At 52.9% G+C, this 27,999-nt stretch overlaps 1 protein-coding gene across 3 annotated transcripts; it reads right to left on the bottom strand.

The window, feature by feature from the left end:
* Positions 1 to 982: 982 nt before the first annotated feature.
* Positions 983 to 27,566, bottom strand: GABBR1 (gamma-aminobutyric acid type B receptor subunit 1). 3 transcript variants are annotated; one of them, XM_060110097.1, is made up of 22 exons: positions 27,506 to 27,566; positions 26,969 to 27,065; positions 26,093 to 26,296; positions 23,726 to 23,746; positions 22,083 to 22,243; positions 18,537 to 18,671; positions 17,991 to 18,161; positions 16,833 to 16,934; positions 16,184 to 16,249; positions 15,549 to 15,740; positions 10,098 to 10,340; positions 9,410 to 9,473; positions 8,055 to 8,132; positions 6,546 to 6,696; positions 5,915 to 6,047; positions 4,475 to 4,591; positions 4,271 to 4,378; positions 3,755 to 3,848; positions 2,902 to 3,029; positions 2,198 to 2,326; positions 1,852 to 1,995; positions 983 to 1,179 (listed from the first exon to the last, which is right to left on the bottom strand). In XM_060110097.1, exons 2-22 carry the CDS (start codon positions 27,063 to 27,065, stop codon positions 1,006 to 1,008), a joined length of 2,712 nt encoding a protein of 903 aa, XP_059966080.1. In that variant the 5' UTR covers positions 27,506 to 27,566; the 3' UTR covers positions 983 to 1,005. The 3 variants fall into 3 exon arrangements, with proteins under 3 accessions (XP_059966080.1, XP_059966081.1, XP_059966082.1); XM_060110098.1 differs by lacking the exon at positions 23,726 to 23,746; XM_060110099.1 differs by lacking the exon at positions 16,833 to 16,934.
* Positions 27,567 to 27,999: the final 433 nt, after the last annotated feature.

The raw sequence follows: 27,999 nt of genomic DNA on the forward strand, positions 1-27,999 counted from the left end.
TGGTCCATGAGCACAAAGGAGAGGCTGGAGAGTGCGAGCAGAAACCAAGTGTGACAAAGAGAGGATATGGACAGCCACACCAAACATAAATTGGGGCAAAGTGCGTAACAGTGTGCAGGGTGGGTGCATATGACTGTTAGAAGAACAGAATGATTTTAAGGTGCAGAAAGAAGAGGGTACGCGAGACACCATGAGGGCACACAGGGAAAGTGCATGGATAAGCTTGGATGTGTGCACACACGGAAGACGTGCTAGACAAATGGCACACGCCCACCCACACACGCCCTCACAAGGACACACCCATGACCATGAGAGGGGCACACACAGCCATGAGGGAAGGGAATACAATGGAGCATATGCGGCCACAGGAAGGGTGCAGAAAGCACATGTGAAACATGTGCGCACACAGGAGCCTGTGCAGTGGGAACGAGCAGTGGAGGGGAGGATGAATGTGTGTCTGGCAGAGAGGAGCATGTGAGCCTTGGCAACAAGAACGAGTGCCCTGCAGAAGCAAAATTCAAGAGGAACAAAACTTGTGGATGTGTGGAGGGGCAAGTGGGCTGGAAGGAGATGAGGATGGTGCGAGAAATGGCCAGGCCCTGTTAGGGCAGAGAGAGCACTCTGGGGAGACCCCTGCTGGATGGGCGCAGAGCACAAAGGCAAGGGCGCTGTGGGGTTGCCATGGCAACGAGGCAGAGGAAAAGAAAAGGGTGTATGTAGTGAGGCTGCCGAGGAGCCAGTGAGTGAGAAGCTTCAGGCCAGGTACAAACTAGGTTATGAAGTAGAGATAGAAAATCATACGAACGAATGAGAGAGAACAGGGCCTGGCTCTGGGAGTACTGGAGACCCAGAAAACCCCGGGACTTGCAGAGGGGCAGGTATTTACAAGAGATGGGATGGAGTAGTGTTCTTCCCACCTGGGGTTGGTATCCCCTGCTTCCTCCCAACCCCCCTCCCCTTCTCCCTCTCCCTCCGCCTACTGGCCTGTCTCCCCTTACACCGCCCTCACTTGTAAAGCAAGTGGACTCGACTCCCATCACAGCTAAGCCGGTCGGGGGGCTCAGGGGGCCCCCTGGGCAGGGCCCCCGAGGGGTCTGGGGGTGTCGGAGGGTGACGTCGGGAGCGGAGCTGCTGCCGGGACTGGAGCTGATGGCGCAGTTCAGAGACGCGCTCCTCTTTCTGGAGGAAGAAAACAATTGGGCGAGTGGGAGACAGGAAGTCAGGAAGGGCTGGGGGAGGGAAAGAGAGGCAGAGGAAAACGTGTGGGAGACGCAGGGGCAGGCTGGCAGAAGAAAGTAACACGAGGCATGGGGGAAAGAACAGGGAGAGCCGAAAGAACACAGTGGGGCACCAGGTGAAGAGATCAGGGAGACACAGGGGCTGGGGGGAGGGGACACAGGTGCACGCACACAGCTTCCAGTAACTCACGCACAGGTTGAGCTTGAGCACCCCCCAGCCTGACACTGCGCCGGCCTCTAGCTACAGCGGGGGCGCAGTGGACACCCTGGGGACCTGCCCAGACCCCTCTCACTGGAGGGTACACTCAAGCCCCGCAGCCAGCCACCCCCAGCCCAGGGCCACCCCCTCGGCTCCTCCGCAGGTCAAGCCAATTGTGCAGCTGTGCTCCAAGAGCCGCCCCCACCTGCCGGGGCCAGCACCCGATTTTGCCTGAGGCCGGCTCCACCCTTTCCCCTTTGTCCTCCTCCGCTCACTCCCTGGCCGCTTGTCTCCTGAGACCCTCCCTTGGTAAACCACAGGCTCCGGAAGGCTGATCTCAGGCTCTGCCTCCAGAAGCCGGACCTGAGACGTGGGCCTCCAGGACCCGCCACCAGCCCTGCCTTCACCGCACACCTCAGCAATGATCTTCTCCAGTTCACGGTTCTCCTTCTCCAACAGCCGGGACTTCTCCTCCTCGTTGTTGTTGGTCGAGGACCCCGTCTTCATGGTGTCCTGCGCCTCTGACTGCCACTCCCCTCGGGTGATCAGCCTGCGCATCTGGGGGTGGGGGGTAGGGGCATGGATGGCCGAGCAGGGACTGTGTCAGTGCTTAGCTGACAGTGGCTTGCAGTTGAAAAGAACGAAAACAAGAGGGACAAGCTGGGCCCGAAACAAGGGATGAAGTGGGAGGAGGGGACATGCGACGAAGGCGTGGAGGGGACACGGGCTGGAGAGGGTGGGAGGACACCCAGAACCGCACCTTGGGCACGAAGAGCACAACCAGGGTGATATACGAGGAGAAAACTATGGCGAGAGAGGCAAAGGCGAAGGCCGCGTCCTGCTGGCTGGACAGGATCATGGTGACCGGGGCCGTGATGAGGCACAGGACCTGGGGCAGAACATGTTTGGGGTTGCAGATCTGCCGGCTCAGAAAAGAGCCGAGGTCTTCTTCCCCCGGGAGAGAGGCTATGGGGACAGGTTCCTGGGGAACTTTCCATTTGAAAAGGACCCAAAGTCAGGATCATCCTCAACTCTAGGTTGAGAAGAATGCCAAACAAACTGTTCCAACCCAGCTCCAGCTCGAGGTCAACCCCTCCCTCAAGGCAGGAGCTCCCAGGACCTCTATACACACATCAGAGTCCCCGAGAGCCAGTCCCTGGGCATCCCTGGCAGGAAATCTCGATTCAGATTCCAGCCTGTGAACCACAGACAAGTAATTTCACCTGTTTCTGCTTCCTCATCTATCTAGTGGGGATGCTAATATCCACTTCACTGGGTGGCTGTATGAAGATTAATATGTGCTTTATAGACTGTAAAGTGCTTAACAAATCCGAGACATTAAAAAATGTTTGAAGACTTCCACCCAGCTGACCCCACATCTGGCACCTGATTCATCCCAGGCCACTCCACCTGGGTTGCTATAGTCCGTCCCCAGGGTCGATGCTAGGGGTCCGGGGAGCTCACCGCCACATTGTAGATGGCCATGCCCACAGCCCGGTGGTCGTTGATCTTCTCGGTGGACACACTCTTGGTCTCATAAGCAAGAAAGATCCCCAGCAGCAGCAGGAGCCCCTTGTAGCCATAGAAAATGCCTAGGACAGCAGGAAAGGGCACGCGGGCGAGCAGGCCTTCAGGCTGCACTCAGTCCCCTGCCCTCTGTGCTCTTCACCTGCTGCTACTCCTTCTGGTCGCTCCACAAGGAAACGGGGGCCTCCTCTCCAATCCACCCATTCTGACCTAGCACACCCCTCCCTGTCCGCTGCCCCCACTGTCCACCCAACTCGCCCCGACCTCACTGCTCCCTCTTGGGACTAGGAACCAAGTCGCACAGGACGATGAGGGTCATGAGCAGCTGTCAGTCAGCAAAGGCCTGGGCCGCACACAGTGTCTCACTCCCTTATTCTCCAGGTGGGAAGACGGCTTTCCACGCTGAAGGTAGGTTTGCCATTTGTGCTCATAGGTCAGAGGGATGCTAAAAAGGCCAAAGGGGGCCTAACCCCTCACAGCCCTGGTCTTACTCCAGGGAGCTGACCAGAGATGGTGTCAGGTCTGGAGATGAGGGTGAGGCATCATCACTGATCCCTCTGATGAATACAAGCTCAGCCTCATCCCTGCCTTAGACCTAAGCTCCTCACGCAAAAGACCAACTCTCCCCATTCTCAGAAAAGATTAGTGCAATGACAAACAGGAGGACATTCGCACCGGGTGGGCATGAGCTCTCTGCCTCTTTCTCCAAAGACACTTCTCCCTCCAAAGCTACTGCCCCTGCCCCACCCCACCCCTGCCTTGGTGGCATCTTCCCCCACATCCCACACACCGAGCCAGGTATTCATCTTCTTGGAGCTGCAGTGCTCCAGCTGGGGCAAAATAGACACGTCGATATCTTCCTTCGGTTCCTCCTTGGCAAAAGTCTAAGGGAGAGACGGGACCACAGGAAAGATGGTTGCCATCCTCCCCTTCCCGCCTCTGCTCAATCCCTGACTCCCAACTCTGCCCCCTCTTTCTGATGAGATCCTCAACTCTGATGCCAGATCCCATGCCAGATCCCGGGAGCATTTGCCTAAACACCTTAAAAGTGCTTGTTCCCCCACTTTCCATGATATCTGAAGTCCGCACATCCTGCCAGCTCCCCACCACTTCCTTTCTTCAGATGAATCCAGAGCCTCTGGCGGGGCTCCTTCCAGGAAGGAGGTAGAGCTGCTGAGATGCACTGGGCTGGAAAACACCTCCCACGAGCGGCTCTTCTCCTCAAGACCACACGCAGCCCCGGAGGCCCTTCCACCAGTGAGGCCCCCTCGGCCTCCTGACCACAGGGCCTTCTCCCAAGCGGTACCTCAATGGTCCGGTGCAAAGGGTCCACGATCTGCCAGATGGCGAGGGTGAGGACGTCCATGCCCACCAGCAGGCCCACCGTGGCATACAGCTTCCAGGGCTCCAGGGTCTGGGTGAACACACGGAGTACAGGCGTGTTGGGGTGGGGGTCCTCCAAACCCCGAGAATCAAGGCGCTAGGGGCCGAGGCATCCAAAGCAGCTCACCTTCCTCCACTCCTTCTTTTCCTCCTTCTTTGTGAAGACCGTGTGGACCCACCAGATCTTGGTGAACATGGAGCCGTAGCCCAGGCTAAAGCCCAGACCCAGGAGCCAGAGGCGGGCCTAGGAAAGGAGAGAGGGCAGGAAAGAACAGGGCGGGGCAACAGGTGGGACTGTGCCAGGATGGGGCAGACTGTAGGAGGGGCCAGATGACAAGGCAGGCAAGACGCAGCCAGTAGGGGGGCCGGGGGGAAGGGGAGCAGCGGGGTGGCGGCGAGTCTCCCTACCTTTCACAAATTCCTCCCAACCACCTTTGCTACTTTGCCACCTGGGTGATCGTGCTAAAAAGCTCTGGGTTTTAGTCACTTCTGACTGTTCTCTAGTGCCTACAGGTTGCAGCCTGAACACCTCCAGATGTGGCAAGAGGCCTTTCACAACACGGTCCCACCCAAATTCCCAGGCTCATCTCCCCCCAGGCCCTCACCTGCCCCGTGCTCCAGCCCTGCTGAACTGCTCATTTGCTCGCCTTCACCCTTGAGCTACTCTCTTTTGTGTCTTTGCTACCCACAGGATGCTCCCTCTGCTCCTGGAGTAACCATCCTTTATTTCTCCAGCTGACAAAACCCCCTGCATCCTTCACGATTCAAATGCCGCCTTTTGTGAGGTCCGCCCAGCTACTCTGACAGTGAGCTGCTTTCTCTTTGCTCCCACAGCAGATACCTCTCGTATGCCACTGCAGCTAATTATCTGCTCTCCCACTGCATTAGGTCTCACTGGGGACAGAGAGCCTCTGAGGAATTGTAGGTGTATGTGTGCGCAAATGCCATGTGCATGGATGCATGATCAGGACAGGCACAGGGCAGAGGACAGAGAAGGAGTGAGGAGGGGCAGGGAAAAGGGTGGGTGTTTCCCACCAGCATAAGAGAGAACCAATCAAATATTGCTGCTGAAGCAGCCCCAGAACCTTCCACGTACCAAGAGTCCCACAAGGCCTCCTCCCTGTGTGAGAGCGGTCCCTTCCCCCAGCTCTCCTTGCTGTTGGTTCAGATCCCCGCCTCCATCCTTCCGAACCACAACTAAGGCTCCCACGGGAAGTCCCCAGTTCTTTTTCTCAGCCCCCATGCCACAGACAGGACACCATTGTCCGAGGGTTCTCTGCGCAAGACCCCCTTCCTTCGCCTTCGATACCTTCCCCCTCTTCTCTGCAAGACATGCCATGGCAACCTTGGAACTGACAAGCGAGCTACAGAATGAAAACTTCTGGAGGCACAGAAAGAAGGGACGGAGCCAGACGTAGACCAGAGGGGCGATGTCAGGAGAAGGAACTGGGACAAGGGTCAGGGAAAGACAAGGAGAAGGACAGGCAGGGGATGGCGCATCACAGAAGGCGCTCCTGAGGGGCCGGGAGAGCCATGCTCTGCAAGGGACCTGCCACCCCCTCCTCACCTGGCAGACGAAGGGGAACTGGCTTCTCCCGATGTGGTAACCATCCAGCCCGAGGGGGAAGACGGCAGCTAACGCCAGAGAGCAGCCCACAGCAGTCAGATTATTCAGGTTGGGCTGTGAGTTCTGGATATAACTAGGGCAGAGGCAGAAGGGTGGGAGAGGGAGAAGAGCAGGATTACCCCCCTCTCCAGGGAGGCTCAGCTCCCCAAACGCCCTACGAGGGCCTGACCCCAACCTCAGGGCGGGGGGCAAAGGAAGGCAGGCTTGGAGCAGGCAGCGGAGCCTCGAGAGACAAAGCCATCTGGGTCATGGCAGGGCTGCAGAGGGCTTCCTGCACGGGACCCCGCCATACACAATCTATTAGAGCCGCACACTGTGCTACCCGGTCCCAAAGGCTTTTTTTTTTTTTTTTTTTTTTTTTCCGTTAGTTGCTTTGGAGCAAGGATGGGAGTTATAGCTGGTTTCTCCTTTTTTGTTCCCACTGGTCACAGGGAAAGCAATAATTCAGAGTGGAAACCTCAAGGATGCACAGCCTCAGAAGCTACACAGTTTCCTTCTCGCTCCCTTCAAGCAAATGACTGTTATCTTGGAGAAGCAGAAAGGACAGGGAAATGTCAGAAGAGAAACTTACCGGACATGGGAGTTATAGATGTTAAAGGACAGACAGACAACAGCTAGGACAATGCCCAGGCTGGAGAGAACGGATACGGAGATAAAGAGTTTCTGTGACAGGAAGCGGAACGTCTTGATGACCAAGGTCTGGTCAGCTGGGGGGGACCCTCCTGCATGGCACAGGGGAGGGGGAGGGGAGGGGGACGAGAAAGGAGGGAGGACAAAGGGGTGAAGGTGGGACGGGAGAAAGGGAAGAAGGGCAAAGCTGCTGATGGGCACCCAGGTCTTAGCTCTGAGGACAGGAGGCCCTAACTGCCCTGAATAGGGGCCGCTGCAGGTCAAATGCTCTTTGATGCTGGGGCTCTTAGGAAACAATCAGAATTGAGACTAGAAGACGGAGCTAGAAGCTGAGCGGTATCACCGAAGTCGTAGAGTCTTTTTTTTTTCGTTACTGTTTGTTCTTTGTGTTTTTCTGTCTTTCTTGCGGCAAAGGAAAACGTAGGGGAAAGAAGGAGATACTGAGAAATAAATTTTATGAGGTCTCTTACAACTCAAATCAAAAGCTGCAAAAGACAATCATAGAATCATGAAGCTAAAGTCCCTCAAAGTACTGAGTCTGGCCTCCTAACCTCAGGAGGAATTTTTTTTTAAAAAACTGATCCGTGATTTTACTGTAGGCAGGGTGATAGTCCCAAAGGTGTCTTTCAGTTATTATTAAAGGGAAGCTCAAACTTGTCAAAGAGTTCACAGAAAGGAAAAAAAAAAGACTAATTTCAATTTGCTTAGTTTTTTTTTTTTTAAAAAGCATAATTTAGGCCATGAAGCATTTATAGCAATACAGAACACTGTCCTAAATTCAAATTATAAAAAAAATTTCCAAACTCCAGCAGTACTGAGAACTACTAGATTTCAGCTGGGCGGGGCAGATGGCAGCTGTTTTCCACGGCTGTGTCTCCCCTCCCTCCTTAAGAGGCCAAACCTTTGTTTGATCAATAGAGCCCTCCTTTCGCCCACCTCCAGTATCTTTCCCATTTCCTATCATTTAGCTCACCAAGCACACAAAGAATATAATTGCTTCCTTTTTCTCTTTGAAAAGCACATTTTAGCAGAAGACAATTCAATGAGGTTTTGCAGCCTCTCCTACAGTTTAAGCAACCATTTTCCTATCAAAGCTGAAGAGGCAACTCTAGGATTAAAGTAGCTGGTTTAGATACCTCAAGTCACCAGAACATCTGGGAAACCCAAATGGAGTTTCCATTTCCCACCCCCTGCCTCTAATCCCCAGTCATCCCAGCAATGTACTATTTTTAAGAGTGCATTGCTACCAACCGCCTATTCCCTCTCCAAATACGCCAGTCTCCCCTACCCACGTCTTGGTGGTTTTATTCCCTTTCTCTGAAACACAGCCCCTGGCCCATCTCCCAGCACATTTCAACCTAATGGCACCTACCACCCCACCCTCATTCAAACACCATTCTTCTGAATTGTTCAGAGGGGTTGAAGGAAAATATAAACAGGATCCACTTACCAATCCACTTATCCGTTTTGGACCAGGAAAGGTCATCCTTGGTGCTGTCATAATAGCCAATCTTCTTGTAGCTGCCACCTGGATGGACGATCATAGAAAGAGTGACCACAGGTAGGTGAAGACCGATCCCAGGCATTCTCAACCTCCCACTTCCCTAAAGTAGCTCTCCATGGTCGTATCTGATTTTCCCTTCACCTGAGCCCCTGAAGGATACTTGGGAGCACCTGGGGGTCACGTGAATCAGCAATCTGACTTAAAAGCACTAAAGGGTGGATTCCAAGGCAAGGCAAACAAATAAGAATATCTTAGATGCTTAAAGCCCTTCAGTGAAGAAGGCTGTACAGTATGTCTGCCGCCCATTCCACAGGCTCGCACCTCAGCAAGATGTCTCTCACTGTGATTCTGGCTTCTAAACCTTTCAACATGTTTCTGCTTATTCTCCCTCTCATGATAGACAGAATCACAGGATCTATTTTCCCAGAGGCTTTCATTTTAATTTTAGAAATTTCTCTTCCGTTGACTTGGCTTCTAATTCCTTAGACAAGCTGCATCTGCCTCTTAAAAAGCCACGAAGTGAAATTCAGTCACTCCTAAGATTTCTAGAGCTGCCCCAGTTACCATAACTCTCCCTTCTAAAGCCAATTCACACCCCTTTGACCATGACTGAAGTCTATTCCCTCTTGTCCTGGTTACAAAGAAGATCTGAGAGGGTGTGGGAGGTGGGGGGAAGGAAAGAAAGAAACTTTTCATAGGAGGCCAAGAAATGGTTCTTTTGGCCCTGCTCTAAGAGGCTGAGAGGGGGGTGGAGTTGAAAAACGAATTCAGAAGTTTTGCAAATACGTGAAGTGCGCTAAGGTATAAGAAAATACCATCTAGAAAAGCCAAACTATACGCACTACAGAAAAATTAGAAATAATTGTTTACAAATCAAGGAAGTGCAATGGATTCCCTTTAAAAATAGCAGGTTTCCCTGATTCGACTTTTCTTGAGTCCATGAGTGTGCCACTAACAAGTCATGAACCCCTCAACTCAAGCCACCGAAGGGAAATCTTTCAAATCAAAATGGGGGCCACTGGGCAAGGAGAGTGGCTGTTTTCAATCTGCATGCACAATCACTGCAACTCAGAGAAACCCACCCCTAGCTAAGCTTTTTATTATCATTATTATTATTATTACTGTTACTATTATTATTATTTAAAAGCGTGATGAAAACAATTAGAAGAGCGGGCAGGAGGTAGGGAGGCACCAAGGCAATCTTTCGACGTCTCCTCCTGGTGTTCTCCTCCCGGACGTTGTCCTGGCCCAGCCCCAGCCTGGCCCCCGACCTCCCCGCTCCCTCACGCCCCTGTGCTCACCCTGTAGCTGCTCGATGAGCGTCCATGCCATCCGAGAGCCACTGGCATCAAACACCACATGGCCCTGAGGGGGAGAAACATGTGGAGGAGGCAGAGCGATAAAAGCCAGAGCAAAAGAGAACATCAGGAACTCTGTGAATCCTTATGTTTGTGATGTAATCGAGCTTCTGAATGAATTCTATTTATGGCATTTGTCTGCATATAGGACATACCCCAGATGCCTATACCCTAGATTTTAGAAACAGTATTCTTTTGAAAAGAAGCTTCACCCAGGAGATTTGAATGGGAAAAATCCCCAGATAGAGCACCCAGGGGACCTGGCTTCTGGCCGTGTGACCCGAGGAAGCCACCAAGTCCCTCTGGATGCTGTTTTCCCCCATTTTAAAAGGAATAAGTAGATGATCTTTCAGGCTGTTTCCTCTTTTGAAATCCTATAATTTTCATCTGACTCATAAATATTGGGACTGAAGAGAAGTGAGGGGAGAGGTTGAAAGAAACGGAATATACCATTTCCCTTCTAGCCTTCCGTGGGGTTTTCTGGTCTGGGGGCTCCTACCTCCCTGGTCTGAGACCGATTATTGCAGAGAGGTAACTGAGAAAGACAGAACGCATGTCTCCAGGAGAAGGAGCTGGGAGGGGTGTCTCTAGATGGGAGGACAGAGGCAAGTGAGGGGTTGCTGTAACTCACGGAAACACCCTCGAAGGACGAGGAGTTCATTGCCCGGTAGATTTGGTCTGTTATGGTCTGGTTGTTGTAGTTGAAGTCTTCCAGGCGCACTCCTGAACGGCCACCTCCTCCAGACGTCTTGTTCAGGGCCAATGCCAAGGCCCAGATGGCATCATAGGCCAGAGGTGCCTCCTGGAAGCCTCCCGTCTCCTCAGGGTGTCTTTTTAGTCGTTTGGTCAGTTTCTCCACAAACTCCTGGGACGTCTGGGGAGGGAAGAACAGGAGGAAAGGACTGGAGTGGGGGTGGGCTTCTGATTCTGCTCCGGCACTTCAACTTGAAAGGATGGATTGTGTGCAAGTTGTCAGATTGAGAGTATGTACATCCAACATCTTTAACTATAGCCACTTGTCTGTCTTAGATCAGAAGCTACTAGACTAGAGCAGGAGTTAGCTGGCCCCGATGGCCTCAGTGTGCACAGCTGCTAGCTCAGAACTGCAAACAGAGAAGTTCAATAAATAGATGCTCTGCATAATGAACAGCAAAGGATAGAAAGCAGAGAGAGGGCAAAGCAAAGACCTGGCTACGCCTGTGAGGAGTGGCAGTGTTGGTGTTCTGTCAGCCTTCAGACTTTCCCAATAGAGCTGACGCAGGAACTAACAGCTCCTCCAATTCTGAAAGAGCCCGGAAAAGGTGACACCACAGCCTTCCTCACCCTGTCAGCAGGAAGGTTTTTCTTTAGCACGCTAACCTCCTGCCAACCTCGTGTGCTTTCAGCTCACTGTCTCTTGGAGGGTTTTCAGAAGACTTGGGGCTGCAGAAACACCCTTCACACATTTGAAGTCAATTATTCAATCCTTACCCATACCCTTCCCAACCCTCCGTCTTTTTTTTCCAAGAAAGCTAAAAAGAAGAATAGCTCCTTTAGCTCTGTCATGAAATGGATCAAGAGACCTGAATTTCTATACCCGGCAGTAACGTTGTTTAGCTAAATGACTGTAAGTAAATTGCTTCAGTTTTTGGAAATGTCTTCCGTATAATGGGGAAAATCACTTCTGCCCTGCTTTATCTCCCAGAAACTGTACGAGGAAAGGTTCAGTGGCCACCTCTTGGCATGGCACAGGTAATACACAGGGGCACTACACAACTCTGTTTAGATTTGGAATCTATTAATATACCAACGTACTCTAATGAAGGAATGAATAGATGAATGAAGAATAAATATAAATCTTTGTTCCTGGTGCCCTGCCCACTTTTCCTTCTATTCAACTTTCTGGAGACCCGGGGGAGTGGGAAATGCAAAGGACGCGCAGTGTGGTGCAGTGGAAGCAGCCTGGGCTTTGACGACAGGCAGGCCTGGGCTCTGCTCCCCTTGAGGACAGGACCAGGTTCTATTCTGCTCTTAAACCGCAGCATCCAGCACTATGCCCAGCCCATTCTGGACAAATAATAAGTGTCTATAGATTAGGGCAGTGAAAATGCTCTGTTTGGTGGGTACATGTCATTATACACTTATCCAAACCCACCCAATGTACAACACCAAGTGAGACCTCATGTAAGCAATGGACTTTGAGTGTCAATGATATATCACCGTAGGTTCATCGGCTATAACCACTCTGTTGGGGAAAGCCGATGATGGGGGAAGCTATCAATGAGTGAAGCAGGGAGCATACAGGAAATCTCTGTACCTTCCTCTCAATGGTGCTGTGAACTTAACCTGCTTCCAAAAAATTGTCTTTAAGAAAAATGTCCATTGGATGGATAAATGGGAGGATGGCTTCTAATTCTAACTAATCCACCTACCTGCTATATAATCTGAAACAAGTTATTAAACCTCACTATGGGGCTTCCCTGGTGGCACAGTGGTGGAGAGTCCACCTGCCGATGCAGGGGGCACGGGTTCGTGCCCCGGTCCGGGAAGATCCCACATGCCGCGGAGCGGCTGGTCCCGTGAGCCATGGCCGCTGAGCCTGCGTGTCTGGAGCCTGTGCTCCGCAACGGGAGAGGCCACAACCGTGAGAGGCCCGCGTACCGCAGAAATAAAAAAAAAAAAAAAAAACCCTCACTATGTAGTTATTCAGCTTTAAAATGGGAATAATATTAACTACCTTGAAGGGTTATTATAAGGATGAAATAACAACATGTATAAAATGCTGGGTACAAAGTAAGTTACATTTTCTCCTTCAACTTCATCTTTGTTACTAATATTGAAATCTGTAATTCCAGCTCAGTATTTCAAGTCCTGAATCTCCAACTGTCTCTAAGGCATTTGTAACTATATAATCAATAACCTGAAATTATAAGTATCTAAGAATAAGCTCTATTTTTCCAACACTCCCCAGTATATAAGATTGAAACCTTAGAATCACCTTAGACTCTTTGAAATCTCCAAGTCCTCTTAATTCTTTTGTTGAAATGTTTCATTAATATCACCACTCCTTAAACAGAATAATGTTAATCATAATAATAGCTAACATTTATATTGGCCTTACATATATCAACTTACTAAATTCTCCAATAATCCAATGAGGTAAATACTATTATATGCCCATTTTAGAAAGAGATAAGGAGACTAAGACACAGAACAGTTTCACTTGCCTGAAGTTATACTGCTAGTACGTGGAAGAGCTGGGATTCAAACCCATTCACAGTCCATACTCTTCCAACTACCCTACACTGTCTCTGTAAGCTGAAATGTCTCTCTCGAGAGCACCCGTTGACAGACAGCAGCTAGCCTGAGACTTTCTGAGTAATCCTTCAGCCTCCAAGTCCATCCGACCTTCAGTTCAAAGTAAACACTGCATCCGAAAATCACCCAGATGGGAAGAGAATCATCTGCTCTGCATGTCGCCATCCCCTGCCCAGATCCTCATACTCTCTGCTGGCTCCAGGTCACCACCACTAACACACTTGGCCACTGGGGGCACCACTGTCCCCACCCATGACTAAAATTACCAAAAAATCTCTCCCCTTTGGGTCAGCGAAGATGGTTGTAAATTTTCAAATGCAAATGTTACAAGGTGGCTTGAGGAAAACTGAACAACACAAATTCTGCAACCCACAGAAATTAGTGAAATGACCAAGTACAAATTTATGATCCTAAATTTTTAACAGCCCTGTCTGGCTGTCTCTCTGCATGAGAATAGGTGCCTAACGGTGATCTAAAATGTGTATCCTGAGGTAGAGTTTTATTTTCTATCACACCCAGGTCTGACGGGACCTCTATCCCAGTCAGAATCTCCTGACAATCTTACCCCCAGGTGTACTGCCTCTTACCTGATCTCTAGTACAGCTCCCACCCAGAGCTACTTTTCTCCAAAACCACTCTAATCCACTCTCCCATATCTGGCTCCTAAAAACTCTTTCTCTAAGCCAGAATTTCTCAATCTCTGCACTATTGGCATTTTGAGCAGGATAATCTTTTGTTATAGGGACGATCCTATGCATTGTAGGGTGATTAGAAGCATTCCTGGCCTACTCATTAGATACCAGTTGTAACAACCAAAATTGTCCCAAAACATTGCAACCTCTGATTGAAAACCACCGCCCTAAGAGTCCCCAGAGTGTGTTCCCCAGACCAGTAACATCTACATCCCCAGGGAGCCCGTTGAAATGTGAAGTCCCAGTCCCCACCCCAGACCCACTGAATCAGAACTTCCAAGGGAAGAGCCCAGTTGTGGTTCTGACAGAGGCTAAAGTTTGAGAACTACTGATCTAAACATAAGGCCATCCTTACAGAGTGAAGGCAACTCTGCTTCTTTTCTAAATCTCCTTGGCTCTGGGCCATAGACTCGACCCTTGCTTCTGGTCCACTTCTCTTGGTCCTATTTGATTCATCTACAACCTCTTCTCTAGTCAATTGTTAAGATGGCATCTACCCTCGGAAAAATCTTGGCCTCTTCACCTGGCATTTTAGGCTACTGAGCAGGCCTAGCAATAGCTCTAGACCTCAAAGGCAGACACCATCTTTCTCTAGAGATGAAGAGCCAGAAAGAGACCCTCCAACTCATCCTGTTCAAAAGCCCAGAAGTCCCCCTATAACCCCAACCAAATCCTTGTGTCCTATCAGGGGCTCCTCTAGTTCCCTGCTATGGGGCAGAAGCCACTATTGGCAAGTCCTGGGCCCAGGGTACCAACAAGCCTTTCTGGCTTTGATTACCAGCTCCTCTATCTCCACAGGTTCTCAAGGACAACTCACTTCTCAGGTGCTCTACAGGGAAGTGATCTTGCAGAATTTTTCCATTGTATTTTTCAACCAAGATCCCTTAGAAATGTCCCAGGACAGTATCCATGATCAGAGTACCCGTGGCAACGGACCTTTCCATCACAATCCACTGCAGAATAAACTTCCTGAATTTTATTTCTCCCTTGCTCAAAAACTGTCATCTGCTAAACAGTGTTAGCTGATAAAAGTACAAGCTTGTTAGTGAGACTTCAGGGTTTTCCATGGGAGGTAACAGAGCAGAGGGTTTGGAGTTAGATTCAACTAGAATTCAATTCCAGCTTCACCACTCAGTAGCTGGTGACCTGCAATAAATCACTTAACCTGAGTCTCAATTTCCTGGTCTATAAAATGGAAATGAAAAGTCTACATCAGAGTATTGCAATGAAGATCACTGAAATCATGTATCTAAGCTCCTGGTTTACTACATAAAAGTGATTATTACTACAACTTAAAAAAAATAAGATATTAGGGTGGCTTTACATCATTCACTTGCCCCTAGCATGCTCTCCAAAGCAGGTATTCCAGACCTGGGGCTACACTTGGAATAATAAGCAGACACATAGGTTGCCCGATCAAGCTCACCCAAGATTCCCGTACTCTTTAAGATGCAGTGCAGAGCAAGAAAGGGGTCTCCCCGCCACACCACACCCTACTCACTTGTGCCCCTCACCTATAGGCTGATTCCCACATCAGAGAGTGTATCTTTTAGCTCTAGGTCTGTCACTAACCAGCTATCTGGGGCTAACTGATCTCAAAAGTCCCTTCTACATCTAAAATGCTAAAAGAGAATCATTAAAAAAGCATCGGGAGCCAAGCTAATTGAGTATCAGTCAGGAGTGAATATTAAGCAACTCTAAAGTGCTCTGAAGTCACCAAGAAAACAAAACGAATGTTTGCCCAGGAACAGCACTCCTATAAAGGTGTGCTTGCAGATACAGCATCTATATTGTCATTAACACCTCTCCCTCATTTGACTTCTTGCCAACTGCTCCTTATTTCCATGGTAACAGCTCTGCAACTCATCAGGGGCCCACTGAACACACCACTCTCATAACTCTCTCTTTCCTGCCCAAAGAAGTCACAGCAGAGGTGGAATCCACAGGAAACACGATGCAAGCAAGTTCAGGGTGGGCAGAGGCCCCTTGCCTTCCTAGGCCTCCAAACTCCATACCTGTTCCCCTCACCTAAGAGACCCCTTCAGTCCCCTCCATCTGCCCAGGTGCCAGCTTCCAAGTCCTCACACACTCACCATGTTGGAAATGCTGCGGGTGTTGGCAGGGTTCAGCATGACAATCTCGGTGGTGATGTGGCCCTCCACCGCCTCGGTCATCTCGTCCACTGTGCAGTTGATGGACGGGTCATAGATCTTGAACCAATTGTCCGCATACCACCCAATGAGGAACCAGACGTACTTCTTCCCGAAGAGCCTCTCCTTGTACACCTGAATGCAGAGGAGGAGGAGGGCTGGGTCTTTGTTTTGTTTCTTTGTCTTATCTCACTTGACACTATGCAGCCTCTTCGGATTCAGAGGAGAGCAGAGAATTGAAACAAGAAATCTACAAGTCTGGGGGTAGTGGGGAAGGCTGGACTACTCCTCCTTCTAAGTGCCTCCCCAGCCTCTATTTTTAAGTGGTCTTTTCCAGCCAGACAGGAAAGATGGGATTCACAGGCTCCTCCAGAAACACAAAGCGATAGGAAAATAAGACCTGGAGAGAGTGTCACATGTGTGAGAAGACAAGATGTGGAGTCAGAGCCAACCGACAGAGATTTCGTATTAATCCTCACCTCCGATCACTCGTTCAGAGATGCAGAGGGGAGAGCCCAGGAGACACCCAAGGCAAAGAGCCCACCCAGTGCCCCTCCATCCTCAGATTCCAACTCCACCTCACAAAAAACTTTCCGGGCTTCGGTCTCATAGAAAAGTCCCACGATGATCCGGGCGTCTTGGCGCTACAGAATGGAGAGAGAACAGAGCTTCTGAGGGACGCCGGAAGGGACTAAGCCAAGCACTTTCACAGCTTTGATTTCCTGTCCCAAAGTGCTTAGTGCAGGGTTCTGTCCAATGGGTAGTGGATAAATGTCAGCTAGAAGATGGAGCTAAACTTCCCCGGGAGACGCTGTTGCCTCACAGAATCGAAAGTATGTGCCATGATGCAGGTGGTGGCGAATGCTACAATGGTCAGAAACCGCAATAGATTAATGTACCAAATCGACACATCGTACTTTTTTTTTTTTTTTTTTGGCCGTGCAGGCATGTGGGATCTTGTGGGATCTTAGTTCCCCAACCAGGGATCAAAACCACGCCCCCTGCAGTGGAAGCACTGGAAGCACGGAGTCTTAACCCCTGAACCTCCAGGGAAGTGCCAACGTGTTGTACTTCTTAAACTTACACAATGTCATATGTCAATTATACCTCCATACCCAAAAAAACAAAAAACAAAACCTGTCCCTGCCTGACTCTCCTTTCCAACCCACCACTGTTTTCCCCACCCAGACCCTTGCAGGCTGGGCCCATCACCCCCTGCCATCCCACCTTAAGGTTTTTGACGGGCACAGCTGGATCTGAGAAGAAACTCTGACGGAAAGTAATCTCGATTCCAGCCTCCTTTACCCGTTCCTCCAGGTCGTCCAGAGTCTTGGGTGGGGATGAGGAGCAAATAGAAAAGACACAGGGTGCGCAAAGGAGTAAAGACTGGAGGTAGGACAGTGGGCTGCGTTCTCAGAGCAAAGGAAGAGCGGTTCTGAACCTCCCTTCAACAGCCCTGTCCCCGGTGGGGAGAGTTCGAAGGAAAGCATCTGGAGTCTTAGGATGTAGCTTCCAGCTGGGAAGGTGCTTGGCGAGCCCCTCCTGAGGATCTGTGCCCAGGGAAGTCACTCCATCACCCCACTCCTACCTGACAGCAAAAGTGGGGGAAAGGAAAAGAGAGGAACCAGAAAAGACGAGGCAGGGTCTAGTACAGGCAGGATGATGTCAACCTCAAGAGGCAAGTGGGCAGACAGACAAAGGATCAGAGAATGTCCTGAGTCACTGAGAGAAGGTTGGGGGAGGATTAAAGAGCCACCGAACATGAGAGTGAATAGAGGGCCCAAAGAACAAAATTAAAGGGAGGGAGCAGACTGTCTTCTCTGGGTACAGAGCCAGGTATTTCCTTTCTTCCCCCACAAATCTCCCCCTTCCCCTCCACCTCTCCTTGCATGTCCACATCTCGGAATCAATTACCAGGCCATGTACATGCATGCGTCTGTCTGCCTCTTTCTTCTCTCTTCTCTCCTTCTCCCTCCGTCCTCCCTCTCTATTCCCTCTCTTCTCTTCACACACGCCCACCACCTCCCCTTAAGTGCCTCTGGAATCTACTACTTCCATAGGTTTTTATCTCATATTCTCTCCCTTATCTTGCCTCAACTAGAGTGAACCTACTTTAATAGAACTGGGTCACTTGGAATCTCTCTGTCTGCGGGACAGAGCCTCAAAGCAGGGAAAAAAAAATCCTAAAACCAGAAAGTTGGAGAAGGTCCCAGAAACTCAACTTGTTCATTCCTCTGGCTACAGGAAGAACATGCACTTAACCCACTGGGAATGTGTTCTCTTTTGATAAAGAATCAAGGTCTTTGCCCCCCCAAATGAATCCCGTGTCACGTCTCTCTGTGCTGCGATTTGAGCAAAGGCTCCCTTCACCCTGTGCCTCCTCACCGAGGTGAAGACCTCAGTGGTCTGCTGGATGGTGGCGATCTTCTTCCAGCCCCACTTTTCGAAGAGTTTCACCCGGGTAGGATTATGGAGTGTGGCTGACGGATGAGTTCGGAAGAACGTAGGAAAGCGTTGCCGGTTTGACAGGGCCGGTGAACTGGAGCCATAGGAAAGCTATGAGAGATGGGGACAGGATGACGTGTTCATGGCAGCCTCACGAAGAGCTGCCGAGAATTCCTTCAACCTTTCCCCACCTCTGGGATTCTCTCTCTCACTCTATCCAAGCCTCCCTACCTCTGCCCAAGAAAAAGTGCTTCTCAAAAGCCCCCTCCATCAGGGCGCCCTTTCACTGAGCTGACTTCCCACTCCTTCTGATGGAGAGCAGGTCAGCTGCAGCCCTGGCAGGCCAGTGTTGCTAGGAGGCCAACTAGCTCAGGTCTGCAAAGGACTCTATCTCGGAAGTGGGTCCGCTGTGGTCCGCAATACCCTCCCCTCTTTAGTACAGCCCAGGGGACAGCCCCACCTTCTGGCCCCCAGGGCCTTGCTTACCACAATGAGGTTCCACATCCTGGCAGCCTCAGCCACGAGCGTGGACACAGAGCTGCAGCCAGGCATGAGGATGATCTTGATAGGGTCATTGTACAGCAGCTCGTACAGGTACTTGGTGGCTTGGCCTGGGTCACACTGAACGAGGAGGGAGGGGATGAGGGAAGCTCCCCTAGGGCTCCTCCCCTCCCTGCAACACCTACTCTTTTCTTTTCCCCCAACAACCTAGTTACTTCCCCCACTAGCCATCCCTCTGCTGAAACCCTTTTGCCATTATCACCATTTCTTCTCTTTCCTGAGTCTCCTTTCCCCTCATTCGTGAAACACCCTTCTCTGTCTTCCACCTGGCGCCTGACCCACGCCCTCTCCTGCACACACCCCCATCAGTATGTATGCAAACACTGCCTTCCCTCCTTTCAGCGCATCCTCAGACATCCACTAGCCCACCTTCGCTCCATCACCCTGCCCCCTTTCCTCAGGTTTCTATGCTCCAAACATTTGTGAGTCTGCAGGAATATGAATAAATATTTCCTCAAGTCCCCAGACAGCCTCCTTAAAGCCATATTATGAAGAGTCCTCCCTCACCTCTGCAAACTCCCCCTCCCACCTACTATTTTTTCTCCCTCTTCTTTTTTCAGGGCTGGAGATAAATAAACAGGAGAGAACAGGGACAAGACCACCAGGGGGTCCTGGCTCAGCGGATCCATGTCTGCCCGCTGAGCTCTGACATTTGACGGGTGCATTGGGAAAAAAAGACATTCAGGGGCGAAAGGGGGTGGGGAGAAACAAGGATGAGGGAAGAGCTGGGGAGAATAAATAGAATGGGATGCTCAAGAAACCAGATGCTTTTAGGGGTGCCTGAAAGAGAAGAATGGAGTTGGGAAAGTAAACAATGCAGACAGCTCGAGAGGAAGGCGCTCGAGGGGAGGAGGGGAAGTGGGAGGAGGAAGAGCCAGCCACGGGGCTCCCACTGCCTGTTCCCCTCCTGCTGAAATATGACATTTCAGAAGCTGCTGGAGCCCCAAACGAAGTGGGGAAGAAATGGAAGCCAGTGGGGAGCCAGGGAAGAGGGGACAGACAGGAGACAGAGGGGACTGGGGAGGGTGATATGGGGGTGGGGGGGCAAGCAGAAGGAAACAAAGAAGGCCCCCTAGTGCCTGCTCGCTTCCCACTGAGGCCTGACATTTGGGACACGGTGGGAAGTTGGAGAAGGGGGAGCCAGGGGAGGCTGGCCCAAAGAACCAGCTCCCTGCTGCCCGCCCACCCACACCCCTGCTAAGGGCAGTGTTCAGTGTCTGCTCAACTGCGTGTTTGGAAGGTCCTGCATCCCTCCCACTTGGGCATCTTTGTGTATCTTTACCATTCTCACGCCCCACCTTCCGCATCTATCACTCCAGATCCTGCCCCCAGCTTCTCCCGAGGGCCCTGTGTGGCCCTCGCTTTCTTGTCTGAAGAAAAGGTTAATAGAAACAATAAGGACAGATAAGAACACATAAGATACAGGCAAACAGGGCAATGTACGCTACGCCAGCGTCTCTCCTTCTGGCTCCTCATTCCTTCCCGACCTTCTCTTACACCCCTTTTCCCTTCCACGCCCTATTCATCACCGCACATCCCTCGAGCCGCCCTATTCATCACCGCACATCCCTCGAGCCGCGTGATTCTCACCCCCTCTCCAATAGACTTCCTCCGCCGCTGCTCTCGCAAGGAGCAAGGATCCGGATTTGCAGGCAGGAAACGACACTTTCCAGTTTGTCTGCCTTTCCATCTCCCCCTCGCTGCCTCTGCTATTTTCTCTTCCAGCCCCCCTTCTCTTGGGTCCCCATCTGCTCCCCAACACCTCCAGGGAATCACCTGTCATGGTGCATGAGTTTGAGCTCACACCCAGGGCTCCCCTAGCTCCCTTCAATCCCCTATTCTAAAGCCTGCACCCACCCCTCCCTGTCCCTCTCCCCATACTGCCCCCCCCCCCCCCGCATAGCCAGTTACCTCTCTTGCTCTCCTAAGCTTGACTCCTCCATGGGATCTGACCCTCTTTCTCTTCCTGCCTCTCCTACCCTAACTAATTCTTTTCCTGTGCCCTGTGACCCTTCTATAGGCACCCTGGGGTTAGCTTCATGGGATTTTGACTGGAAAAAGTGCAGATCCTTGGGACTCATCCCTGACCAAGGATTTAGAACCTGTATTTTTAACAAACTCCTCTGGGGATGCTTAGGTACACTGAAGTTTGAGAATCACTGTAAAAGCATCAGAAGGGATTCAAATTTCCCTAAGAGTCCTTGTGCCCTCTTCTCCCCAAGGGCCCTATCTTCAACTTTGCTTCTGCCCCTTCCCTCCTCACATACCTATATCTAGGTGTAGATTGCTGTTCTAAAGAACGTATATAAATCCTCAGTCCACCCCAGGTGTTAGATCACCAAGTGCTCCCCTCTGTACTCTTTCACTCTCCCCCAGTCCCTTAAGTCTCTGGGGCTTCCTATGAGAGAAGATAGACTTGAGGTCCCAAATCGCCTTCCTTCCGTGTGCCACATCCTTCCCCCATACTCCCAATCATTCATGTAAGGGACAGGGGTGGGAAAGGAATCTTGCAGGACTATCCCCTACTACCCCTGGACCCAAATTTTCTTACTTGCCTCCCTCTCCCTCTTCCCCACCCCCCCTAACCCTACATCCCATTTCCCTTCTCACATCTCAGAGGCCACAGTGCTGCAGGGAAGACCCTTAGGAGCCGAGTTCCACATGATGCCCCAGGGTCTCTCCCCAGGGTCTCTCACTGTGCCCAGCCCTCCTCCTGGTCCCCCTTCCCCACTGCCACTCTTTCCTGTTCTCTTTCTCTTCCTCGCGTCCTGACTCTTCACCATCCCCATGCTCTGCGGGGGCTCCTGTGTGGACCTGTAACCCCATCATTTTCCTAGTGCCTCTGCCCATCCCTTGACTATTAGCCTTCCCCAACCACAATATGCCATATAGTCCCACAACCCAGGAATCTGCGACAGGGTTGGGGATGAAGGGATGAGAAGGAGTCAGGTAGGGACCACAGCTACCCTGCTGTTTGTTGTGATAAATAAACTAGAGCGCTCAAGTCCCTCCACATTTTGCTCATTGGGTCCCTATTCCTTCCAGCTCCGACCTGCTGCCAAGATTTACCTTGTTACCATGGTAAATGTAAACCCCAGATCCAGCTCCCGCCTCGTCCCCTCCATCCCCCAACCCATTCCAGGGTTAGTTTACTCTCTGGAGGAACTGGATCAGCTTGTACCCTAAACCCATCCCCAGTTTCTCCAACCACCCCCCACCCCGGCACTTCCAAGGGTCTCAGGGAGCAGAAGGGTCAGCCTTGCAGCGTGATTAACCACCTTGAACCCCTAGACCCTCATCTTGAACCTCCAGCCCTTGAGACTCGCCCCGAGTTCGCGCACCCCCAGCCTGTCTTCTGCTAGTCACACATGGGAGGGGTCTGCCTGGCAACCCCAGGAGCGACTCACGCTAAGGTACATGCAGCTGGCCCCCTGCCCCCCACTTCCCACCCACTCCCATGTCCGGGGCTACCTTGCTGTCGTGGTGGATGAGCTTGAGCTCATAGTCCGGCAGGATGTCCCTGCGGCTGTTCACGTCCTCCAGCGCCATCTCCACCGCGGGCTGGCAGGCCTGGCCCCCCGGCCAGCCCCCGCTCATGGGAAACAGCGCCCCGATGTACACCGCGCGCCGTTCTGAGGAGGGGTGCGGGGGGACCCGCGGGTGAGGCCGCGGGAGATGAGGGGAGTGGGAGGCCCACGCCGGAGCCACCCCCGCCGCCATCACCACCAGGAGCGGCAGTGCCCACCCCAGCCGGGGAGAGGGGACCCCCGGACCCATGGCAGGGGGCGGGGGTGGCTGCTGGGGGAGGAGGAGGAGCTCAGGGGGGACACTTCTCCCGGGGAGGGCTGCTGAGGGGATGTCGGGGAAGCGCCTCCATCCCTGGTTTTGTGCGGAGGAGGGGGATAGGGCCTCGGGGAAGCAGGGGAGGTTGGCTTCGTACGGCCCCCAGGGCTCTAGCTCCCGCCACCGCCACCGCCACCGCGGACTCTCCTCGCGGACTGACTGACCGACCGAGGGGAGGAGGAGGAGGAGGGAGATGCAGGGCTGGGAGGGGGCTCTGACGTCAAGGGCGGCGCGCGGCAGCCGGGGTGGGAGGGCAGAGTTAGGGAGGAAGGAAGCGGGCGGGGATGGAGGCAAGCGCCGCTGTGGGAACCACAGTGTGAGAGGAGGGGAGGAGAGGGAGGATGCGACCCCTAGGGTGAAAGAGATGGACGAGGAAGGGAAGGATCCCACCTAAGGGAACATCAGTGAAGGAGGAACGAGGCGAAGGGGCGTGCCGGGAGGGCGGGGTGGGCGGAGGGAGCCGCGGGAGGCCGAAGCCATGAGGGGCGAGCGATGGAGAAGGGGAGGACGAGAGTGGGACGCGAGAGAAAAGGGGCTGGCGCCTAAGCGTCTTAATGGGGGTGTGAATAGCTGGGGTGAAGGACTGAGGGTGGTGAGGGAGAGGGCGATGGGAAAGGTTTTGGAGAGAGAGGGAGAGCTGGGTGGGGAAGAGGGAGGGCCGGGGTACAGGGGGAGGTGATGGGGGTAGAGGAAGGGAACACGGGGCTCGGTGGACAGAGGCTGAGAAAGGGTGGTGGGAGAAGGAACTGAGATAAAAGAGAAGGGGAAGGGCGTAGGGAAGGAAAGGATGTGGGGAGGAGCTGAAGGAGGGAGAGTGAGGCCTGGCAATGGGTGAGATGGCTGGGCCAGGCTGAAGGAGTCAGCAGGTGAAATCCTAGGAAGGGGGCAGGCAGGGAAAGGTTCCAGAGAAGGTCGGAAGGAACCCCACAGGGGAGGACGAGGTGGAAGCTCCGGGTCTCCCAGCACTCTGCCGCCCCCTGCTGGGGCCCTGCCATTTGGCAGAAGCGGAGTCTGGGAGGAGGCGGAGCCGAGGGGCGTGCAGCCAAGCGGGGAGATGGGAGGGACCGCAGCCTCGCAGAAAACCGGGACTGGAGGCTGGAAACAGGTAGGGAAAGAAAGGGCCAGCCGCGTACTGGGGTGGGTGGGGGAAGGTGGGGGAGGAATGGGAAGGATGAGAACTCATAGCCTAGGGGCAGAATCCCTGGGGGTGGAGGGTGAAGAGTGAAGGGTAAGGGGATTGCAGTGCACGCGATGAGGGTTTCTGATCTCACCTGAGTGTGGCGTTCGATTCACTGGCAGCAGGAAAGACGGGGATCAGAGAAGAGTTACCAGTGGTGCCCAGCTTCCCAGGCCTGATCCCCAGCCCCCTCCCACACCTGTCCATGCCGAAGAAGACCGCGGGGTGAGGGGGAGCAGAAGCCTGCGTTTCTGAGGGGAGGGTGCCTGGGAATAAGAGCAAGGTGGGGCTGTGGGTCAGGACTTGTTGGTTTTCTTCTTTTATTTCTCATAGGACAACAGAATTTGAGACAGGAGTGCCAACAGCTAAAACATGGGCAGATTCTGGTTTTGTGGAGCCTAAATATTATAAAATTTGGGGGTCTCTCTTTAAGAGAAAAAAATTACAAATGCAATTGATTTGAAACTATTGCTGTTAAAATATCTTACTTTTGCAATTTTTACAAAACCCTATGACCATGTGAACACATTATTAGAACCTTCTACATTATTCGAGCACAAGAAGAGGCCTGTGTAAGTGAGGAACCCTGGAGCTTAAATTTCATTAGCTTCATAGTAAATTCACCCCTGGCTGGGAGTCCCACTTTCCAGAATGGAATGATAAACTACAAGCAGGATAATTAAGTGAGGAAAGCCAGGTCCAAGGATCTTGAAAGGTAGAGGGTCTACAAAGGTAGAGGAAGCATGAAGTATGCCTGCATCCCAGGAGAGAAGACTGCAGAGGGAGAATCTGGGTGCCCAGAAAAGGGGGAAGTTTGCAGAACCAGATGGAAAAAAGGGGGGTGGTGGACACAAGATGGATTCCCTTGGGGAATGATGGAGGTTGTCCAGGAGGTATAGAAAAGGACTGTCCTCTTCCCACCTCATCCCTGGGTTGTCCTTAATACTCTGACAATTCTGCCCCCACTTTTAAGTCTTTTAAATTTTTACCCTGATAATTTTCCACCCCGGATAGTCTTTTCAATCTTATCGATTTTTCTAAATATGATATACGATTTATTGCTGAGTCTTTACAATAATTCAGGTATATAATGAAGGGAGAGGGATCAATTCTAGAAGAAGGTTATGCATAGAAAGTTCTAAGTTTCGAGACAGGAACTGAGGCTGGGGAAAACTGGAGTAGTTAAACCTTAAGAAGAGTGATGGAGGGAGAGATTCACAGGAAAGGAGAAAATGTGAGACCCAAGGATCGGGAGCATGGGGAAGATATTAAAAAAGAGAAAGGTAAAGGAAGGAAGTCCCCAGCATAGATAAAGTGGACACGGGGGACTGCAGCAGGAAGTGTGAGGCAGGTGGATGGAGGAAAGTATTAAGCATTCACCTCTGCCTCCCCCATGCCCCCCATTTTGTGTAGCACCCTATTTTTCCCCACCATCCATTCCCACCCCACTCCCATCCTCTGACAAGCGTCCTCATCTGCTGCATGCAGGCAGCTGTTCCCCTCACCCTGGCAGTGGGGCTTGGGGGTGCTCCACTGGCCCTGACTACAGATGCTCCGGGAGCTGCCCACCAGATGGAAGTCGGAGTCACACCGGAAATCCACCCGGGCTCCGTCCAGAGCTGGGAGGTCCCCACCCGTCAGGAAAACCTTCCCATTTTCCAGGGTCAAATAAGACTTGGAGCAGATTCGGACTGTGGAGACAGGAAAATAGAGACAGGCGAGTTGGAGAAGACTCCTTCCCCTTAGGGAGCAGGGAGGGGCCTCAGATTTGAGTTTGGGTCCACAAGCATCCTACTCTGCAGGAAATCAGGTGTTAAAAGGATTAGCTTCTCTAGCTGCCACTCCTCCCTTAACCCTGTAAGCATCCACACATTCAAAAAAAAAGAAAAGAAAGAAAAGAAAAGAAAAAGAAAAAGCATTTCCATCCTAGGAACCCAAGATGGAGCTATAAGCACATAAAATGGGACCTCTTCAGAGTCAGCTACAGTGGGCGGTTCTTTGGCTTTGAAATGTGTGGATGTATGTAACTTTAGATGCACAATCAGATTTGCCTTATTATCGCTGGCTTATACTCATGTTAAACTGGGTTTTAGTTTGGGGGTATATGGTCTCTCCGTTGGAGACAAGTATTCGAAAATGTGACGAAATCATTTTAGAATGTTTTTGCATAATCTGCCACTAATAATCCTCAAAGAGACTAACTCACAAGATGAATAACCAAGTTATTTTCTCAAATGGGCAGTGGCCTAATGAAGGGAGGATGAAATGAAATGTGCAGGCTGCTAACTTTGCTGCCTGCAACTGCACACAACAAAGCCCCTCTTACATAGTAGTTGTTCAATAAAGGTACTTGTGAATTTAGTTACACTGGATTTAAAGTGCTGACTTGCAAGCAATGATGCTAAGTTTGAGACAGGAAGAATTGGCTTGAAGAGGAGAGGGGCTCTGAGAGGCTACTCACCACAGCGGCTGGGTGTGTCCATATCTGTCCAGGAGCCGTTGGACAGGCACTTGCGGACCTTGGGCCCCACGACCTCGCGCTCCCCCCGGCACACATACTCAATCTCATAGTCCACGGGCAGGAAGTTGATAGCCTTCACCTGGTCTCGAGTCAGGCCCCTGTACCTGATGCCCCCTTCCCAGGGCGGGTGTATGATCTGGCAACCTGAGGGGTGAGTCCAGAGGCAGGCGGAAGGAGAGGGATGGTGGGGAAAAAGGAAAAGGCAGAGTCAGCAGTGGGAGGCAGGGGAGGATAGGGCGTGGTCAACGGGCAGGTGGAGGACAAAGGGGATGGGATGAGGTGCGAGAGGGTGAGAGTGGGGAGGGGTACAGACCCTGGGCTGAAGGACACAGTGCAATGAGCCAGGGTCAAGGAGCTCACAAGTGGGAAGGGAAGGGTGCTGGTTGGGGTAATGGAGAAAAGTAACTAAGAAATCGTGAAGGGCTATGCTATGCGAGTGAGTTTGGTAAGAAAGGCTAAAGGAGAATGAGTTGAATTAGCATGGGAGGGGGTCTTACAAGGCCACCTGGGCAGCAAGGTGGGACCAAGGAAAAGGCGGAACTGAGGTAGCAATGGGGGGCCCAGAAAGAGGGGCAGGGTTGAGGGAATAATGCGGGGTCACAGAAAGGGGGCCTAGTGTGGTACCGGGGGCCGGAGAAACGGGTGCTGGGTAATAATGCGGGGTGATGGAAAAGAGGTCAGGAGTAGTAAAGTGGGGCCGAGCAGACGGGGCTGCCAGGCCGGGATGCTACGTAGGGCCGACGGGATAGTAGAGGGGATGCGAGGAAAGGGGGAGTGGAGTGGAGGGGTGCCCGAGGTCGCCGGAGAAGGGTGCACCTTCCGAGGTGGCGTTGGGGGTCTGCGCCCCGCCCGCGCCCGGGGGGCGGAGGAAGAGTGGCGCCAGCGGCAGCAGCAGCGGCAGCAGCAGCAGCATCTGAGTGAGAGGCGGCCGTGAGGACCGGACCGAGCCCCGCCGGCGCTGGCCCGGACCCGGGAGGCGGCCCGGCCTCCCTCCAGTTGCCTCCCGGGCTCCGACCCGGCTCAGCCCGGGGACCCGAAAAGCGCCCCGTGGAGGAGGCGGGGGCGGAGCCGGCGCGGGGTGGGGGGAGAGGAGGAGAGAGAGCCTGTCCCCACCCTCCTCCTGCCTCCCTCGGCCCCCCCCACCCTCCCGGGACTCCACCTCTCACCACCTCCTCTCCCCCGGCCCCCGCGGCTCGCCGGAGCCCGGCTTCCCCACGCTCCCCGGATCGGCCGCCTCGCCGCTCCCGGTTCCTTCCCCGTCGCTCCTCTTCTCCCGCGGCCCCCCGACCCCCGGCTCGGCCCTCCCCGCGCGCCCCTCTCCAAGCACTGCCTCCCCCGGGCCCTGGCTCTTACCTCGGCGCGCCGGCCCAGCTCCCCGGCTCTCCCGGGCCTCAAGGCCCCAGGCCCCGCCGCTCCTCCCCGCTCCCCCCTCTTCTCTCTTCCACCTTCCCCCTCCTCCCGACCCTCCTCCCCGCGAATCCGGGCTCCTCGCCGGCCAGGGTCTCTCCCTCCTCTTTCACCTCCCCCAAACCCCACCCCCGTCTCTCCTTCCCCGGGGCAGCGGCGGCCGCGGGAGCGGGGAGCCGGGAGGGAAGGAGGCGGCGCCGGGGACCGGGGAAAGCTCCCGGGCGGAGGGAAGAAGGAGGGTGCGGGAGGAGACAGGGCGGGGGGAGACCGGGGAGAGGGCACCTCCCACAACCCGAGCCCCGGGAGCCGCCCGGATCCCGGCCCCGCCCTGGACCGCCCACAGCGCCGGGGGGCGGGCGGCAGGGGAGCGGGGCTCCGAGGTAGGGGAGAGGGACGCCGGTGCACAAGCACAAACGCGCGGGGACCCGCGGGCTAGACCA

This window comes from Mesoplodon densirostris, chromosome 10, assembly GCF_025265405.1.
Source record: "Mesoplodon densirostris isolate mMesDen1 chromosome 10, mMesDen1 primary haplotype, whole genome shotgun sequence".
Lineage (NCBI taxonomy): Eukaryota > Metazoa > Chordata > Mammalia > Artiodactyla > Ziphiidae > Mesoplodon > Mesoplodon densirostris.

What these genes read in the sequence shown, in the direction of transcription:
- GABBR1 (XM_060110097.1), bottom strand. Translation starts at nt 27,065, where the DNA reads ATGCTGCTGCTGCTGCCGCTGCTGCTGCCGCTGGCGCCACTCTTCCTC. An exon ending in ATCTATAACTCCCATGTCCG is followed by an intron (nt 6,048 to 6,545) that starts GTAAGTTTCTCT and finishes CCTCTGCCCTAG; the next exon opens with TTATATCCAGAACTCACAGC. An exon ending in TTGTGCTCTTCGTGCCCAAG is followed by an intron (nt 1,996 to 2,197) that starts GTGCGGTTCTGG and finishes CCCCACCCCCAG; the next exon opens with ATGCGCAGGCTGATCACCCG.